This window comes from Chionomys nivalis, chromosome 21, assembly GCF_950005125.1.
Source record: "Chionomys nivalis chromosome 21, mChiNiv1.1, whole genome shotgun sequence".
NCBI lineage: Eukaryota > Metazoa > Chordata > Mammalia > Rodentia > Cricetidae > Chionomys > Chionomys nivalis.
In genome coordinates, this window is record NC_080106.1 from 34530873 (window position 1) to 34551687 (window position 20815).

Genomic DNA, 20815 nt, shown 5'->3' on the forward strand with positions numbered 1-20815 from the left:
TTTAGTCTTATACTCAAGCAATACTATTTGAGAATCATGGATCCAATGTGCCAATTGCCCTTTTTAAACTTAAACATAAATATTCAAGTAGAAAAAGGAAACAGTTTTTCAGATCTATTGCACAGCAGGGTGAGACCATAGTTAATAATAATACATAGTTCAAAAATTCTAAGAGTAAATTTAAGCTATTTTACCCCCTCCTGGCAAAATAAATTACATAACTTTAAAAAACAGAAAGCATTTGTCAGTTTGTCGCAGGTACTTGGGTATCAGCTGACCCTGGGCTCATAATCTCAGAGACACTTTCTGGGAGACACTTTCGAGCCCACAGTCACCCCCACAATTGTCCCAGAGGCCTCGGGACTACACCACGGTGATGACGGTCACTAAGTTAACTTTACTTAGTACATAGGCAGCTCCCACTCTTGCCTCCACACTGGGGACTGAACACAGTTCCTTCTTCCGTGTCTAAGTTCCTGCTGATCTGAAACTTTGTTGGGGCAGCCTGGAGATGGAGGAGACCTTTTTGTTTTTTATTTATTTGTTTATTTTTATTTATTTATTTATTTATTTATTTATTGGATTTTTCGAGGCAGGGTTTCTCCGTAGCTTTTGGTTCCTCTCCTGGAACTAGCTCTTGTAGACCAGGCTGGCCTCGAACTCACAGAGATCCGCCTGCCTCTGCCTCCCGAGTGCTGGGATTAAAGGCGTGCGCAATCACCGCCCGGCTTGCTTATTTATTTATTTATTTATTTATTTATTTATTTATTTATTTATTTATTTAAGATTTCTGCCTCCTCCCTGCCACTGCCTCCCATCTCCCTCCCCTTCCCCCAATCAAGTCCCCCTCCCTCATCAGCCCGAAGAGCAGTCAGGGTTCCCTGCCCTTTGGGAAGTCCAAGGACCTCCCACTGGAGGAGGCCTTTTTGAAAGAAGAAAAAAGGACAGTATCCAGTGGGCCCATTCAATCTCTGCAGACTGTTTTAAATGTATTTTGACCCCCATGCTAACTGAGTCTCATGTGATACATTTGGCATGAGAAAAGATTAATTACTTTTGAAAAACAAGCTAACATCTCTACAGCAAATATATTATCACAATATAGAGTAGGACATAAAGGTTTGCGCTAGCATCATTAGCCTGGCTATAATAAATGATAGGCTTTCTGTGATGTATAATACAGTAAGGAAAACACAGCTGCTTGCCTCGTAGGAAAGTGCCTAGGTGCGCTGCACCTGAGTCCGCAAGCCCTTAATAACCCCCAACAACAAAGCTGTATCCCTCTCAACAGCACTGGCTGAAAACCATTATCTATGGATAATTAACTACGTCAGGACACTGAGGTCCTAACATGAGGTCCTCACAGTTCCCCACTATGGGAGAGACAGGAAAGCATTATTATAACGAATTACGGGTATCTCCTCCGAAGACTGTTCCGCTTGTGCAGTGTGGATGCAAGCTGGGAGCAAATGCGCCATTCGCATTACTGTTGGTTCCTCGGGACACGCTATCACCCAAAGGGCAAAGCAGGTCTCTGAGTTTAACAACTGGGAAGACATACTTGAATTTGGCATCCAAATCTTAAAACTGTACGCACAGTTCTGTTTATGTTCCTTCCGATTCTGTGGCTATATTGATGGCAAACACTTGCCCCTGGAAAAGCCAGCACTTAGGTCACACACTTAAGTCCAGAGTGGCCACTTGTAAAACATTCCTCATGCATTCGTGATTGTCAAGAGTCCATTATTTTGCTTCCTTCAAATATCTTGGTCATTTTGAGACTCTCCCCAATAATGCAAGGTGTTTTAATTCCTCGGTAACAAGCCTTTTTGACGCTTCAAGACAAAAGCTCTGCTCCATTTATTAAGATGACTCCCTACTGTGTGGGGCTGGTTTTTACCTCATAATTAAAATAACACCTGAACAGGACCATCTGTGAGTGTGGGTTACATTTTGTATAAAATGTATCTTTTCACCCCAACCCCCCACATACCTCTAGAACCTCATACATACTTTGTGTGACACTTTAAGAAAGAATGCTTAAATGAACTCAAAGAGAGTGGGGTGGGGGTGGGGGGGTGTAAGTTAGGGTGTGCATGTGCTTTGGAGGCACTGCACTGCCGCTAGAAATGCACAGCACTGTAATTTGCCCACGGAGCCAAGGAGCTGGCCGTCCCTATATTCAGTTCCTAGGACACCGCCAGTTTACAACAATCCAGGGAGAAGGTTTGCCACTTAATTTTCCTCTTCCCTTTTTCGAACACACAAATGTTTGAGAAGACATTATTTGTCCGAAAAGCTGCCAAGATACCAGGTAAGGATGGATTTGGACATACAGACTATTTAAAAAGCTAGTCTCATTTAACCAAAATAAAGTCTCTTTTGGGATGTTTTACTTTATTTTACTTTTTTTTTGCACACATTGCAAATCCATAAATGCAGAGATTATAAACATCTGATACAGCCATTTCTTCCACAAGATTTTCTGACTGTATACTCACTTTGCCATGGAAATGTGTGTTTCTTTAGAAAGGCTGGCTTACTTTAATGAAATGGTTCCTTTGGTACAGTTGGGGCTGTGACGTCAACCTGGCTCCATTCTAATAGCCCTTATGAAATATTTACAGTGAAATTTAACCATGCATGCGTAACAGCTGACTTCAGTAGTAGCCAAGGTTTGGGCTTACTCTCTTCACTTTAGTAAAGGAAAGTAATCAGTTTATTTTTCTCTTCTCCAAAAGATCAAACACACATATGTCTAACATTTCCCAAAGCACACCTCTGTGAACCCAGCAGCCTGGAGCAGCGACACTGGAAGATTCTACTGACCACAGATGTCTCTGTGCAAGCTTTCCTGTATCTGGAGAGGGCAGCCCAACCCTCTGTCCAGGAGCTCAGAGCTTAACAGGAGACTCCCTGGCAGCAAGGTCCTAGCCCTTCTTTTCCAGATCCAAACCCTTCGTCAGAGTTGAAACCACCAACATTTTGCAGACACCATTTTTAATATGATGCTGAGTACCATCCACATCTCATTCACGTTTGAAAATGCTCATAGCCTTTCCCTGGCAAAGGAAAAATGAAACACTGCCCAAATCAAGGCAAAACAATCAACACACACACACACACACACACACACACACACACGGTTCTCTAGTCCACTGCCAGTGGAGAAAGCATGTAATTCAAAGCAGCGAGGATGCCCATTCTATATCAGAAACATACCCATACCAACCGGCTTCAGATATGTTTTTAATTAGCATGAATAATAACTACAAATGTTTGAACCGGTTGTCAACATTTCAATAGTTGGTAGACTTCCTTACACATATACAAATGGCCTGATTTTTTCCCCTTGAAACTGGGGAAGACCCAGGAATGTGGATACTGTCTTCCATGCAGGGCTGAGCAGGGCCCACTTCAGGCATAGCAAGAAGCCTCCACTCACCCCCACTCAACCCCATCTTCATCTATCTCGGTTACTGCCAGGCCCTACAGACAGGACAGCTGGGTTTGCTAGTGTATTAGCAATGACTGGAAAATGCAAAGACCCAACTCCCATGCCTGGTCAGCAAAAGCTCAAATATGTCCTCCATAAAGCCTAGGGCCTCCGTGGGCAGTATTTCACCTGTGTGTGGGGGAAGCCAGGTCTCCTTATTTATAGAACCCTGTTACAGGTCGTAGGCGCCCCTACTGCAGAAACTAGTGGACAGATGAATGAAATCAAAGTACCCAGAGACACGCAGGGGAGAAGTGGCAGCAGCAGCCTGGGGAGCGGCTGTTACTTTACACTGATGAGAGCTCCCACCTGCCACCCACAACAGTGTCTGTACACCCCACTCACACCCACACTTGGGTTTCTGCACACAGGCAGACCGTCCTACCAGATCCTACCTGACTTTTCTGCCACAGCCCGTTTCCAGTGTTGCTAGAAGATGCTGTGCTTAACACGGCTCCCACCTCTCAGAGGCCCCCTCAATGCTCTGAAAGCTGGCATAACGTGCAGAATGGCAAATGGAGAACCATCAGCAGAAAGATCATTTACAGCGACTGTACAAACAAGCTAAATGAAAGACTTGTGTTCAGTCATTAAAAATAATAATGCTAAAGCCCCGAGGGCTGAAACGTAAAGCTTCAACTTCGCGTGAGGAAGCCGAAAAGGAGTGTGTTTATTATCCCAATAAGATAACATGCTAATTTACTTAGTAGGCAATTTTAGAGTATGTTCACAGTGAAATCTCACTTTATCAGATTATATGAAAAATAACAACCACAAATAAAATGCTCACTCAAGCCTAGAGCTTCTGTAAGATAGAAATCACCCATGTGGGAGGCCAGCAAGCGGCTGCTGGAGGGGCTGGCCCTGGGACTCCCTCCTCCACGCTTGCCAGGCTCCTGGCCCGAGCCCAGGTTAGGATAAAGTTATCTCCCACACACTTTGCAGACGATGCCTAACATCATGACAACAGAGAGAAGGCAAGGTCTCCGGTCCTGCCTACCTGAAAGTTTCTGTAAAATAATGAGTGCAGACAGCTTGGGGACTGTCCACCTGCGCTGCCTGCCTCTGCCTGCCTCCAGAGTCAAACCACCAGGGATGGGCAGAAGGCATTTGCCTGACAGGGCCGGAACAGCCTTTCTCCTCCATGACAGCCTGGGCCTACCCTCTTCAACTTGACCCACTGTAATTCCTTCACAATGCAGCCGCGAGGCAGCTGACAGTAGCAGCTGCAGCTCCTGAGCGAGATGGATGGAATTTTCATAACTGGTTCCCCAAGTTACATTTTACCTTCAAGATAATTTACGAGCCGCTCCGGAGCCTTGAAGAGACAATATGCTTGCCATAAAATTAACTCTAACAGTCTTGTAGGTTATAATTAACACTGGGAGGGTAACACCAACTGGACGAAACACACGGCATAATTGATGGTGAAACTGGGAATGGAGGAAGCGGGCAGTGTGATGGCTGTGCACACACTCGCGCACACGCCAGGCGTTGCTGGTTTTGAGGCTCCACCATTGCCACCTTGCAGGCACAGAAGGAGTCAGAGCAGGGAGCTAGGGTGCTTGCTGGCAGAACCATGGGGCATGTGGGTGGGTCCACAGCCCAGAAGGGCACTAAACTAGAAGCTACCGGGGAGCTGGGCAGTGTACTTAGAGCTCGGGCCGAACCTCACAGGGGAGACTTCCATAAAAATATGGCCGCATTTATAAAGAAAACAGAAGTATCTTTGCCAGTGAAGAAAAGGTTACATAAAAAGTAGAGAATCAAAATTTCTAGAAAGATCCTTCAGGGACTCAAGGTATACACCTGGAACACCGCAGAAGGAAAACTTCTCATTGGCTCGGGCACATCTCAGGAACCAACAAAGGTGATCAACTAAACATGAAGGTTTATTAAATTACAAAGACAGAGGCGGCTAATCAGAAGTCATGCCAATCACTGCATTTTTTCTGACTTGGCAAGCTATTCCTGCCTGTGCCTGTGTCCAGGACTGCCTGATCACCACCTGAGGAAGTATGACCACACCTGACACCCTGGGACCATCCAACGATTTTAGCGAGCAGTTTTAAGGTGTCTGGCCTCACTTCTATTTTCTGACTCGGTGCGGTGTGTTTTTGTCCCAGGACAAGCTAGTGGAAAATCCTGATAAATGATGCAATAGTGTCCCCTACAGGCCGACAGGGCTGGTCTCCTCCCCTCCCCCAGTTAAACTTCTATCTATACCCTGGAATATTCATTACAGAGTAAATCTGTAAAATACACCGGGGACACCCCTAAGATAGAATAAAATTACTATGCTTCACATGTAGTGAATTGTTTCCCAGATATAAACATACTGTACAGCTGATAACTAACCCGTGATGAGCAGATAAATCACTACCCTTTCACCTTAGGGCACCTGCTCGAGTCGGCCTTGATTAACACAGCCCCAAAATTACTTGACCTGGAGGATGTACAGATTCTTGGAGGCTAACCTTTGATGTTCTCAGCTTCCTCCCCGCTCCCCTCCCTTCTAAAAAGAGTGTAATCAATAGAAAAGAAACAACACAGCTCTAAAAGGGAGAAACTTTCCTTTAAAAGAATAATGGCAGCGAGATCCATACAGCATAGGCTGCAAATCACTGCCTCGTGGAGAGATGTTTTCACGGCTGGAAGGAGAGGTGTGCTCGGGTAGCAGAGGAAATGTGCATTTACAGATACACAATTGCTTATCTCCACACCGAAAAGATTCTGAAGGGCTGGAGGCCCTGTACTGAGAGACTGAAGTCAACGGACTAAGCCACTCATGGCTGAAAAAGCTTTGTCACTGTGCTCCTGGCTGCTGAGCTGGGCATCCTGGCTTAAGTTTCATCTCCACTACTGAGGAGCTGTTGCCTTCGGCAAGAGGCTCTGTATTCTCATCATAGAGAACACTGGAAGTTCTGATCGGCACTTAGGGCGTTCTCAACTAGTGCTAGCTTCTACTATTGCTAGCACTGTTCCCAGCTCAGATTTCAAGGGGAAAAAAATAGAGAAAGCTTTGTCTAAGTTTGTTGCTCTCTAGGATCTTTTGTCAGAGCTGGAAGACGCCATGTGTCATGTGGATCAAGACACTGTTTCGGGTGAAGCTGAAAAGATCCAAAGTGTCTGTGGACTGCCTGATGCCTATGGCCAGCTGCTAAGAGGATCAACCTGGATCCCTGTCAAATCTAGGTGACGGTGTTTATCACAAGCCCAAACCAGGGCTAGTCCAGTTGAGTCTTCCTCTCTACCCGCTTCAGGAGCATCAGGCCTCCATTATGAGGGCAGGATTGTGCATCAGGACACTGGCAAAGGAGAGGGCAGTTTGAAAGACAGGCGGAGTTCATTTTTCACTTTGTTCTTTTGACTTACCTTAGTCACTGTTCTATTGCTGAGAGAAGACACCATGACCAAGGCAACTTATTAGAGACAGCATTTAACTGGGGGCCTGCTTTGAGTTTCAGAGGGTTAGTCCATGACCAACATGGCTGGAAGATTAAGCAACAGGCAGGAAGGCATTGTGCTGGAGCAATAGCTTAGAGCTGACATTTGGTCAATAGGAGGTAGAGACTGGGCTGCGCATAGGCTTTTGAAACCTCCAAGTCCACCCCCAGTGACATACCTTCTCTAACAAGGCCACGCCTCCTAACCCTTCCTAAACAACCTACCAACTCAGAATGAGACATTCAAACACATGAAGCTATGGGGGCCATTCTCCTTCAAACTACAAGATGACGGCGTGATGATGGTTTACAGAATGCTTGTCCTAGGTGCTTTACAAACATTTAAGTCAGCCCTGAGCAACTGGTCCACCATCATCCGTCCAGCAATTACAAAAGGGAAAACTGAGGTTCAGAGGGACTTAAGCAACTTGTTTAGTTATAGTCTTCAATTGTTCCCTAGAGTTATGGAGGTGCAGCCAAGATTCAAACCCAGACACTATGATTCATAATCTATACAGACAACCACTATGATTTATTAATACAATCTGTTCTAGAAAAAAAAAACCTACTTTGTTCCACATTCAGAATTGAGAACAAGGAATCTCTTGAGAAAGGATGGCGAAGATTCTATCCAAGAACTCACATCATACGTGGTTTTCTTTTCCTCCTGTCTTATTCTCAGGGACAGGCCTACCCACCAGCGGCCAACTCATCCCAGTAGACAAAGGGTAATCCTCACAGAGACCGACTTCCTGTGACTCATTTGAGAACACCTAAGCAAGCTTGCATCTTCCTTCCCTGGGACTTGAGTTCCCATTAAAATCATGACCCAGTTTCTTTCTATTTATTGTTCCATATTACATAAGCCATTTCTCCTAATCAACTGTTACTCCTCAGTATTGCCCCAGGGCCAAGGATAGTACCTAGTACTAGCTAGCAACTCAACAGATATTTGTAGACCCAACATGTGACTGACATCAACAACAGCGATAATAACAACCATTGATAAAGGAGAGTGCATTGTCAGCCATAATCCCAAACGTCTATGGCACAGGTGTGGCTTTTCAAGTTCTCTCTTAAGGGGATTTCCCAATACAACACTTGGAATGAAGTTAAGCCTTTCTTAAAGTGAAGGCTTTAAAAGTGGCAAATGTCTGGGAAAGTAACTTGGAGCCAGGGAGCAGGCAATCAAAGAGGCCATTAATGTGGAATCCCTAGGCTGGGGCTCCTGGAGATATCAGTGTTCTGTGGGGACCTGACAGACTTGACCCTTTACAACTACAAAGGCAAGAGTTATCACAAGTGACCATTTATGAGGAAGATCAGACAGGACAACTTGCTATCTTAAACCTGAATGGGATAGCTCTGGTTCAGTTCTGTTGAGTGCCCTTCACACAGCTCTATACATTTTACAGACACGCCATGCGGGCTTCCCCTGGGGAAACGGTGCCTGCCACCCCCTACCCCCCCACACACCCTAGAAGAGAAACCCCACAAGAGAGGACCAGTCTTCAGTTATGTTCCCTGCTGTGCTTCCAAAGCCTGGAGCAGGGCTTGGGAAACAGCAGGCCCCCAGGAAATACTTGCTGAATAAATAAATGTGTGAATCAATATTTTCTCAAAAAAGCTAAGAAGTAGTGCCCCAAAGAACAGCTAACAACTAGTCACAATCAGTAACTGGGAAGAGTTCCAGCTCACCAGCCCACATGTGGACTTTACAAATAAGATGTGTAGAAGTCAACCGGCTTCTGTCCTCATAAAACTGCTCAAGTAATGACAGTGACAATGGCAATAACAGTAACAGCACTGCCCACCTTAAGATAAGTTGCTGTATCTCGGACAAAAAGTAACCCAGCTCTTCATTCACTCAGTCCTTGCTCTACATTCATATAAGGTTTCAATCCCTACACATTTATAGACGGTTTTACGGAGTTATCAGGTTTTATAGAGCGATCTGGTTCAGAGACACAACGGACATTCTGTAGCTAAGGGTGGCAGTAGGCAGAAACTGCAATTACTAAAGAAGAAGGGCAGATGCATTAAAGAAAAAGAAGAAAAAAATCAATGGTGATTGGTAGGTCAGCGTGCCCCCATCCCCCGTGTCTCCTCATGCCACCCAGACAGTACCCACAGATTCATCTATGGCAAAGGACAGTGACGTACACACTCATACAAAAACTCCTAGTGCCCAACTAACTAACTGACCAAAGAATGAACCACTCTGGAGCATGAAGGGCAGTATCAGACATTGTCAGAGGATATAGTAACAGTTTACCTCAGCAGGTAACTATCTCGGCCTCCCAGGGTACCCTGGGGCTAGTGACTACACATATTGTTACCATAACTGGACAATGAGTTGTGGCTCAGACGGGAAGTCACCAAGGCTCAGGCACCAGCAAGTGACTAGGTCAAGGTAGCTGCCCAGAACAGCTGGAACACAGAACTTAGAACACCTGCAGCTCTTCCATTGTAGGAGCCACGTCAGTCTCAGCCTGGCCCTCCTGGACTGAACCCAAACCTTATTCAGAGGCATGACCTTTGGAGAGGACCTTAGGGCCTGACCCAAACCTCCCAATGCACCATCTTCTCACCCAGATCTACTTCTCTTTGACCCAGGGCAGGGAATTAGGAATGGCTGGCTCAAGAACAAGACCATGGTTTTTGACTTGGTGCTAGCAAAGGACTTGGTGTTTTCTCCTCCAACCTGACTGTGTCCATGCTCAAGATCCTGCCTCCTTCCAGCTGTAAGTGTTCCACCCTTGGTAAGGTCAGAGAAGTAACTACTATTCATTTCTAGTATTAGGATTCTCTAGGTTCAAGGTTCCAGTTCACAAGGTTAAGGAAACACCAAAAGAAACACAAAGTACTTAGAAACACAGGCATGGGCTGGAGAAGTACTTCATTTAGTCAGTTGGAGTGCCAGGTGCCTTGGCAGATGCCAGGCACACATCATGAACAGTGTCGAGCCCCTCGCTGGGATAGGGCATGATGACAATGGAAGAGACTATTAACTGCTACAACGATCCCAGCTGCTCTAAGGGAGCAAGCCAACAAATACTGTTTAACCTATGGTAGAGAAACAGGTATAAACGCCGAATCAAGTCAACAGATGAGAGATAGCACTTAGTAGCTCTGTGTGTGTGTGTGTGTGTGTGTGTGTGTGTGTGTACACATGTATGTGCATGAGCATGTTATGGGAGACTGAATCCAGGACCTTGCACATATTAAAAATACCTACTACTGAACTACACTCCCAGAGCCATGGTATGCCTTTTCATAACCTACCAGAATATGCACATGAATATTCAGAGGTGTATTATTTATAATAGTACTAAATGTAAATGACCAGATGCCCAACAACTGATAACTAGGCAAATAAAATATGGCATATTCAAATAATGAAGTATTAGTCAACAGCAAAGAGAATGAATGTTATGACAGGGATGAACCCTGAAATTCTGCTAAACAGAGGGGGCCAAATTTATGTCTACTGATAAAATTGTTCATAACAGGCAAATCTTTAGATACAGAAAGAAAACTGGTGGTTGCCAGTGGCTGTGGGGAAAAGGGAAATCTACAGTGGCTATTACCAGATAGCAGGGCTTTGTTTTGGGTAGCGAGTTCACGGTGACTAGGCGGTGTGATGACTGCAGTCTCGAGCAGACACTTCAAAAGTCACTCATCGTGTACTTCACCACGCTGACTTTTAGAGCACATGGCATCTGGTTCTCTTCGGATTACATCTCAGGGATTAAAATCCCTAATGGCCTTGCTTTGCTCTTATTGTTGTGCTGGCTCCTCATACAGCAACAATAAGGCAGTGCCTGCCAGTGAGCAGTGCTGCTCACTCTCAAGTGTGCCCTCCTGCGGGGTCAGTCAGATCCTTCCCTGCTGCCCCTCCCTCCCCAATACACAGTCACGTCAAAGCCAGAAATATGCTAGCTTTGGGTAATGTTCAGAAGCTTTTTGTTTCTATTTTCAATATAAGTACCATCTAGGCGAGGCTTTATTATGCAGACAATATAGCTTAAGTCGGAGCCCTCAATGCTGTAGAATGGCAGTCTTTTAAGACCCACTACGATGACACAGTTTGCTGAGCAGGCTACACAGCAGCTCCACACTCCTCTTGACAGACTTCCACCACCTCTCAAGACACCCGGGATATTGCACCACCACATAAAGCCCGGAACTGGCTGCAGAGCACACCACTGTAGGAACAGATGCTCACTGAATAAAATCATTCTAGTCTCAGAAAGCAGGTAGTCACGATGTGCCCATCATCTTTGCAGAAACGAACAGAGCTGTGTGGTCTCCAGCATCACCCCTGAGGCAGGTGCTGCACACTTGTGGAATGAATACTGGGGGAGTGAGCTTTACTCACAGGGAAAACAGTGCATCTTTCCCAGAAAAACTGCAAAGTCTTAGCTGGAATCTAGCGCCAAGGAGCCACGTACAGACCCAGGGCTGCAGCATGCGTAAGGGCTGAATGCTGAAACAGACACCTTCTTTTGTTTTGTTTTGTAAGGCACTTTCGTTAACTCCATCACTGAAACTGAGCAAGCAAACGCGCAGAAAGAAAACGTTTGCTCGTCATTCTGACATGTTCAAGGCAAAGGGGGCCTCTCTGACTCCCGAAGCCGAACACGAATGACTATGCCATCAATGCCCCAGCACTCTCGGGACCCTAGGTGATGCTCTGAGGATGCAACATAGAATAAACAAAGGCGCTGGCTTTTAGGTTTTATCTAGGAAAACAAATCAGGCATGGACACTGAACTATACCTTTTCTGTGGTGGACTTTTCAAATGATAATTCCTTCCACTGTCACCATTAAATCTTAATCCACTCCAGCTCCTTGCATGGGTCATTGAGTCTATATGTACTGCTGTTATTTTCAAATGTTTCCCCTTGGTAGGGAAAGAGGGGGAGAAAAGATGCTGAGAGCCAGATGGGCCTCTTCACAGTTCATTTATCAAACCTAATACGCTGGGCTCCACCCTCCTCTCTCTCACTATTGCAGTTAAACTTCCATATAATTTGGTAATCATTTTCATTATCAGACAGTGACCCAAAGCAGCCGATCCTGGGATACTCAGTCCTTGCAGCTGCTCTTTTTCTGCCTGCTCCTACAGTAGACCCTAAGAGCTTCAGATTTTATTAGCTGCAGACTGACCTCTGGGCTGCGGAGGTCAAGAAAAGGTCAGATCAGAGGGCTTGCCCAGTTCTTTAAAAGCTATAACAAGCTGTCCATCAGGCAGAGTGGACTGTATAAACAAAGGCAAATCTTCAGAAACTCGGTACCACTTCTGTTAACACTTAGCCGGCATTCACACGGGGCTCCTGATGTTGGATCATTCAACTCTGGGGAGGTGAATCGACAGCCCTAATAAGCCTGTTTGGAGAGGGCTGTTTATAAGATTATCGAGTTTGGGGAAGGGAAGCCAACAGCGTTCAGATGTGCCTCTGGAATCACAGGCTTGTGTGACACTGTGACAAAATCAGTTACCCCAAGTTCTGCAGAATTGACACTTTCCTTAAGGAGCTAAATCACAGGGAACATATGCTTTTGGTTTCAGACATGCGGAGTCCTAGACAATGGCTCCACTCCTGGTCTCAGAGAAGGACACATATTTTATGACCAAGTTACAAGCATCACTGAAAAAGTTCTCTGGAGACCATGATGGCAGATGAACCTGCTCGAGAAAGGGCTTATGATGGCACACTGGCACGGAAGCCGTGCCCCCGGGAGTCAGGCCGACCAAAGGTTCTTGAAGCTGCACAGCTCAATGAGTATTAAAAGTTAAGTAGAATCATCTGGATGCAACTTTCTGAAGAAAGAAACTTCTAGAATCTAGTCAGACGAAGGTGAAATATGTAACCTACCGTTTGGTTCTCTGGTGAGTGCTAACTATTTTCTGTTAAAGCACAGTGGTTCTACTTTGTTTTTGTTGTTGTTTTCTTCATGTACTTCCAAAGCACACAATAAGCCCATCTTTAAAGCCCAGGCAGCAAGGAAGAAGGGCGCTTCCCAGGATGCTTTATAACTTTTACCACCACCCGCTGGACGATCACGCAAGGCCTGGCCTGTGCCAGACGCCGGGCAATGCTTTGATGAGGAAAGAGAGGGATATGGTGACCGTCTGTTTATCCGGCTCATATGGATGAGGCTTTGAGATAGGGCACCGGGATGGGAAACATCAAATGGGGGCACGGAAGGGTGGGGGAGGAATACGGTTATTTAATACTCCGAGGACACTTTGCCTTGGGAGCTCTCAGGACATCGGCCTCTTGAAATTTTCTTTCAGGTGTTTGGTTTTAAGAGGGTCTGCACAGTGTCAGCTGCTAAGCCCCTTCTTCTCTCTGCCTCTGCCACAAAGGAATTACGAATTTTTGCTTCAGATGCTAGACTACATCAACTTCAACACTGGCTCCAGCCCCTGATTAAACTGTTAGCAATAAAAGGCCAGAAAGCCAGACTCTTTTTAAACAGGCCATGGCAGCTACGTTGTCCAGTGAGTTGATGTCATAGGAAGTCACTGGTGACAAACTATATGTACCCAACAAAAGACAGCCATCCCCAGTGAGCGTGCACTCTGGGCTGTGTGGGCTTTGGAGGGAGGCGTGTGGGAGATAGTATATAAGGGGACACATGCTTCTCTCCTGTCTGAGTTGACAAGCAGCACTAGAGAAGAAGAAAGAACTGGCACAAAGAAAGCAAGAAACCTTTCTGGAGTCCCAGTGCCGCTAGTCCATTGTTTAATAAGATATAATGCAAATATAATGATGGTAACACAAAAAAGTGACAATTTAACTATGGAAAGTTAAACGGCAAATAATTCCTTTGCCACTGCCATTGAAAACTCACTAATTATGACTACCCTGTGAAAAAGGGGCACCACTGAAAACTGTGAGACTCCCCTTAAGACAAGCCTGGATTAGACAGACCACGCAGCCCCCGAGGAAGCAGCTTTCTGATACGCAAGGAAGCGACAGCTCAGGCTGCCTTCCTTGGGAAATGCTGCTCGGGACTTCATCCTTTCAAACACATTTATTTTCAGGATTACAGTTAGTGGTAAAGCTATCAATTGCTGAGAATTCTTCTGTATGAAGTTTTAGAGATTATCATGGCTAATATAAACTGTTCTTTGACTCCCAGGCACACAGAACTTCCAGGCATCAAATAGAACTGTGAACAAAACACAGCATCATCCTCTGATCCCTCTCCCACTTGTGTGCAGATGACTCGGTGTTTTTACTGCTATGAGCATAGAGGAGGAGCCAGCTCCGACCTCTCAGACATCAACTGTTTACAGCAAACTAACAGGAGACTTCCTCTGCAAGCACATCCGCCGGAATGGATGACTTGCGCAAACCTTCCACCAGTGACAGCACCACGCACAAAGAAACCAGGCTGAAGCAGAAGGAATCTCCCTCCACTCAGCCAATTTTGAAAATGAGATCAATAAATGCACCGCTTCCAGTCTGTCGCTTGCAGTGACGGAGTGGGCTTGGTGGACCTCCCAGGCATCTGCCTAACTGAATAGCAAAGCCAGTCTTCAGACTGCTGACCAGCAAGGGCACTTGGGCATCAGGCACTTAAGCTACATTATGTTCAAGATGCACACCTGCAGGCTAAACGTTACACGCGAAGAGAACTCATACACACACATGGGCAACGTCGGGCATCATTATAACTGATGCGGTGACCACGGGCAGGAAAGCTAACTTTAGCTCGGAATGTCTTCAATATGCTTATTTCCTATAGCCCCACAAATGAGAGGACAAGTTGAGCCAGGTCAGGGACACAAACCCCATCTCCCGGCAGCACAAACCTGGCGTGCCATTCTTTCCTCAGGTTCTGGCGCAGGGTGAGCGAGACCAGGATGGCAGCCAGAATTTCGTTCCTTTGTTCCACAGGGAGCCCGTCTCTTCGAACTTCACGAAGCACAGCATTTGTCTAGAAGAAATGATCCCCAAAAGAGAAGGAAAAAGTGAAAAATTAATAATAAAAAAAAGCCCATAAGCAAATAAGGACAGTAAATCAATGGCTTCTTTATTACAGTTCCCTTGCTAACAAATCAATACGGTAAATGATGGTCAAAAATGGCCAGCATATATTCTGGGTTTAATCAATGTACATGGCACACAGGGCCAACTCCAAAGCGCCATTGCCTAAAGAAACGTGTCCAGACGCCATGCGTTCTCACCCTCATTTTCTCAGCACACCAACGATTTTTCCCAGGGAATTGCCCACCATGAGCTCTTATTAGAAATGATTTTCATGGACCGGACACCGTGAGTTGTTTGTTTTGCCTTAAGAACAACAATAAAGGAAAAGCAGGCTCTGACTTGGCCTCTGTTCCCTGTCACCCAGAGGAGGCTTTCTGTGTGGCCCCTCTCATTGGAATTACTACTTTCAACTTCTACCCATTCCAGAGGTTTGGGGTGTTATCCCTTGCTCGTTACAAATCAAGATCTGGCAAAGAAGGAAATAAGCGCATATTGATCAGAAACAGAGTGTATCTTAATAAACATCTTTAAAATTTGTGAATATTACTAGCATTTATTTACTCAGAAGTATTTTTTGTTTTGATTTTAGTTATGTGCACTTGTGTGTGTGTGTGTTTGTGGGTGTGTGTGTGCGAGTGACCCCTAGGAGCAAGAATTATAGGTGGTTGTGCACTGCCTGGTATGGGTGCTGAGAAGCAACTCAGTTCCTCTACAAGAGCAGTATCCACTCTAAGTGCTGAACCAACTCTAGGGCCCTACATCTATTTACTTTTTACATATTTACTTTTGAGGTGTACGGACCTAGGTGCACGCATGGGGGCTATGAGAGTCGGCTCTCCTCTATCATGTGGGATCAAGAGCCTGACTCAGGCCATCAGGGTTGGCAGCAAGCACCTTTACCTGCTGAGCTATGCTGCCAGCCCTGAGAATGTTATTTTAATCTCAAGTCAGTATGAAGTCTGTGGGGACACTATAGCATTCTTTTGTAAACACTAGAGCGCCCAAATTAAACGTATATCAAATAGAATACAAGTCACAAATACCTAGACAGTTGCAAAAACATGATGAAACTAAAGCTGGCTTTCCTCTGAATTTATAAAAACTTTTTTAATGGACTGGCCAAAGCGAAGATTAGCGAGTCTGAAGCATCCTCCTGTGTCCCAGCTGCTCAGCTGGTCCTTCCATGTCTGATGCGGATGCAGCTGCTGACGTGCAGGACACACTCACAAACTTGAAATTCACCTCTTTGCTCCACTTGAGTGCTCTACGGCTGTACTTATCATCCCCATTATCAGCTTTATTGTTTCTGTTGCCTTTGTCCAGCAACCGCACCTACAGCCCCTTAGGTGAAGTCCTTTCTCTCACTGCTCATGGCCTTAGAAGACTGTCACATCCCTATAAGGACACGAGACAAGTCACTCTGACTCTTTTATCTGGTATATGAGACTCTTGAGAGGGTGATGGAGAAAGGAGTGTCTCCAGAGGTCCATCAGGTACCTTAGCTTCCAGCACGCCCACCTTTGATGCGCCTTGCTTTCTTTTTTCTAAGCATCCTGTCAGATCTTTCTCTTCAAATCACCTCGCTGTCCATATCTTTTAAATAAAGCCTTGATTTTTTTTTTCAAACTTACCAGAACTTATTTCTGAGTCTTAGACTGGAATCCTCTGTCCAGCACAGAGCTAAGGCAGGAGGCAGAATGAGAACTCTAATTCATGCCTCTAGGATCTAGACATGCATAATTCTGGGAGATGATGGCAGGGGACACTCAATCATGTTCCACAGAAGTAATGTGTCGGTCCTCCAGCCCAGAGAGAAAGCTCACTTTCTCTAGACAGTTCCAGCTTGCAACCCAAGATCCGCCAATGACATGCCCCCACTTAGGGCAGATGGACGGTAAGAGTGAGTCAGGCAGAGGTTACCTGAAGAGAGCATGTAATGGCCACAACGGGGCTCCTGTGAACTCTGCCGTGCAGAGACGCTGGCTCAAAAGGGCCAAATCAGGAATTTTCAAAACAAACAAACAAACAGATCCATTGGCAGGGGAGTATTAAATGTGAACACTCCTGGCTTTATTCACATAAATTATATTCATAATTTTTTAATATCATATAGGTAGAATAAGAAATATGGTGGGGTAAACAGAACTCAGGCAGCTGCTGGCCTGTGACTTTTAATCTAAAAAGTCTTATTTCAGAGTGTCTTACTCAGCACAGTTCTGTCCCTTGCCTAGGATACTCTATAACACGCAGTTAAAGTTGAAAGTGGCTTCAAAATGTCATATACAGTACTACCGGGTCCGTGTGTACGTGTTACTTCACCAAAACAATGGACAAGGGACACATCCAGCAGGCTCCATATATGGTGAGAATAATCTGTAAAGTGTCTTCAGTGTGCTGTCACCTCTACCACCATTTCAACTGTATCCAGAGGCTCTTGTTTTCCATACACGGGAAGAGCGTCTATGAGGGGAGAGGAAGCATGTACAAGGAAGTTTCGCAGAAGCAGAGGGAACTGTCCCGGTTCCCACCCTTTTCCATTAGCCACCTAATTACTCCATGTTTGTCAGAACGATAAACAAGAAGCAAGCACGGAAAATAAGCACTGCAAACAAAAAGAACAAGGGATGACTCTTAAGAAATCACTATTACATACATGATAAGCTCATAAAACCGGTAAACTGGGAGGACTATATGCTTCGGGAGGGAGCTCTTCACTGGCAAAAACTAACTTCATGACCTTCGAAAATAACCAGACCCCAGGTTTCAGTTCCCTGGTCTTCAGGTATTCTCTCATCCCCTTACAAGCCACATAACATCTAACACTTTTTTTTTTAATTAGCCCATATTTTAAAAATAGAAAATATACACACTTTAAAGAAATATGGAGAAATCAGTGGTGGTCTTCATAAATGAGATAAAAACCATAAAGACAGTAAAGGCAAGTTATCTGCCTTGCCCTCCTCTAAGTGGGTCACTGTTTGCCAGGGTTTCCAGATGGCAGCACACTCTTTCTGCATCATAAAGGAAGGTATCAGAGGTGTTGGAGAATGCAAAAGCCCAATCACATTGCAACAAGAAAGAAGATCTCAACAGTGTTGGAGAATTAAAGCCCTGTCACATTTAGACTCCTTTTCAATAAAGTCTGAGAGGATAATAGCAGATAAGAATGAACCAAACATATTCTTAAAAGGACTAGAGGCTCAATCTGGGTCACCTCCCGATGGCAAGGCCCTTCTCTCTCTGCATACAGACACATGGGCTGGTTGTCCATACATCTGCTGTTCTGATTATTAGTGTTCAGTTCAATCTCACACTCAGTTCTTCTATCATGTGCAAAGCTGTGCTAGTTCAACAAAAGGATGTCAGAAAGTATTGTCTACTTGATATTTAAAAATTTTTGTAGCCAGGTGGTGGTGGAGCACGCCTTTAATCCCAGCACTTGGGAGGCAGAGGCAGGTGGATCTCTCTGAGTTTGATGCCAGACTAGTCTACAACAGATAGTTCCAGGACAGACTCCAAAGCTACAGAGAAACCCTGTCATGAAAAAAAAAAGTACAACTATCTGGCAACCATGACCAGAATCCTCCAGTGTGCCAGGAACACAAAGACATCCCTCTGTACATTCCGAGTACAAAGCCTCTTCTTCCAGAGTAGCCTTCATTTTGGCGACAACCCTGACTGGCTCTGGCGTTCACCCATCAGACAGGCTCTTGGCTAGGCATGTCTCCTAGGTGAATCTTCTTCCTGAGACCATCAGCTGTTGCCATCCTGAGGTCATAACCTTCACTCTCTGTCTCCTTTGCCTGTTCTCTGTAGAAAGAGCTCTAGGGGCCCCTGTAGATTCACAGCACCTACACATCGACCCTCTGCACTGACTTCTGCCTCATGCGGCCAACAACCAGATATCTCTTCTTAAACATGACACCTCAAACACGGTACCATGGCCTCCAGCTGCCCACATATGAGCCACCTTGGCTCTCCTCTCTCATCTCCTCACCAATCCTACCGTAGAAGGAGTGGCACCATTTCAGAGCAATGACACAGACTCTATCCCTGGAGTCATCTGGTCTCCCCAAGCCCTATATACCCCTTCACTCCAGCACTACATCCTGATGCCTCTCTTACACCTGCCTCTTCCTGTCCCTCAGTTCAGACCTCTCACCTGCTCCACATGACAGACGCCACACTGCCACCAACCTTACCCATCTGTGAATGCTCTTACTTCAAAAGAAAGCATGTTGGGGACTTGGGATGTAGTGCAGTGGCAGAACACTTGCCAGCAGGCACAAGCCCCTGAGGAGGGGGAGGGGAGACCTGGAGGAGGGCAGGAAGGAGGAATAGGGGAAAGGAAGGGAAGGGAAGGGAGGGGAGGGGAGGGGAGGGGAGGAGAGAGAAGGGGTCATTTTTCACAATGCAAGTCTGAACAAGTTACTTGCTTTCCTATAATTCAGCTTCATCTTGATGGTGGGTTGTGAGTTTTCTGCACAAAGTCCGGTGCTCCATAAAGCAGAGTAACCTTAAGAGATGAGGGCTCTGGCCGCTAAAGCCCAACATAACCAAGGTATTTCTGATTATGCATTTTTAGTTGCTAAAATTCGGAAGGTTTAAAACAACAGATACATTTCTAAAAAGCTCAAATACCTAAGTAATGCAAAACCCAAACAAAATTAAAACAAAGGAAACCTTGGTATCGTGGTATGCATCCTGCTGGTTTCGCCAGTTTTACCTCATATAAACTGCTAGGCACCTGAAAGCACCTGCAGATGCACTCCCTGGGTCCCTACTTACTCTTCAAGACACAGTTCAGACCTCATCTCCTTAGCAAAAGCTTGCATGGCTCAAGCTCAGCTGACCTGGCCACTGCTGAGCATGCCCTAAACCACACCTCGGTCCACTGCACGTCTTTAGTCACCTCCATGTTTCTCCTCCACAGTACAGCTTTTTACCAACAGACAGGGTCTCTGCCCATTTCCAAGACTCCTGGGAGGGCAGCCTGCCATGGCGGAAGGCTCCTGAGGGACACCTCTGAATGAAGTCCAATGATAGGCTGTCGAGCACCTTGTTTTTAAGGCAGTTGGTTGCCTAGATAGATGTCAAAGGAATATTTTGATTTAAAGTGCTCTTGAAGACACAGCTAAGAAAGAACTTGTAAAAATCTACTCTAAAGTGATATAATTAAGAAAAACAAGCATATGCACCAAAGGCGATTCTCATTTGGATGCACTGGCTACAGTACCGTTTCACTGTAGAACCATCGCATTTGATCTGTGTATACGCTCCATAATAAGTCATTCTAACAGAGAAAACACCTAGGAGTCTGGAGACACCAGGGACACTAAGAATCCCACAAAGCCTTCAGTGTCTTCTCCCTTAAATCTACATGCACAAAATCAATGGAAAAAAAAATCCGTAACAGGGAGGGAAAAGAGGGAGGGAGGGAGGGAGGGAGGGAGGGAGGGAGGGAGGGAAGGGAGGGAGAGAAAAAAGGAGGCAGGAAGAGAAGAAGGGAGGGGAAAAAAGAGGGAGGGAGGGAGGGAGGGAGGGAGGGAGGGAGGGAGGGAGGGAGGGAAAAGGAGACCCTAAGGAATCTTGAATTTTAGGCTTACATTTCACATTCTTCTTCAAAAAGAATTTCTTAATTCTGGATTTATTAAGATAAGACAAAACAACTCATTTTTGTTGAGCACTAATCATATTAAGTAGCTTTTAACATGCCTAATGACTGTGCATATGAACACACGCCCAAGTGTAGCATTTGGTACTACAGGGAAATGGACCGGCATTCCACAGGCGGGGCCGATAAGGCCTCTGCTTAGCTTATTTACATTGGGCATTCTTGCAGTTTCAAAATACCAACACCAGG

General features: G+C 45.5%; 1 protein-coding gene across 1 annotated transcript in view; it reads right to left on the reverse strand.

The window, feature by feature from the left end:
- Fto (FTO alpha-ketoglutarate dependent dioxygenase) overlaps window positions 1-20815 on the reverse strand; it is a 343642-nt gene that overhangs the window by 129173 nt on the left and 193654 nt on the right. The window contains exon 8 of the mRNA XM_057753848.1: window positions 14775-14899. Coding sequence (XP_057609831.1) covers window positions 14775-14899 — 125 coding nt within the window. The remainder of the gene's footprint in view (window positions 1-14774; window positions 14900-20815) is intronic.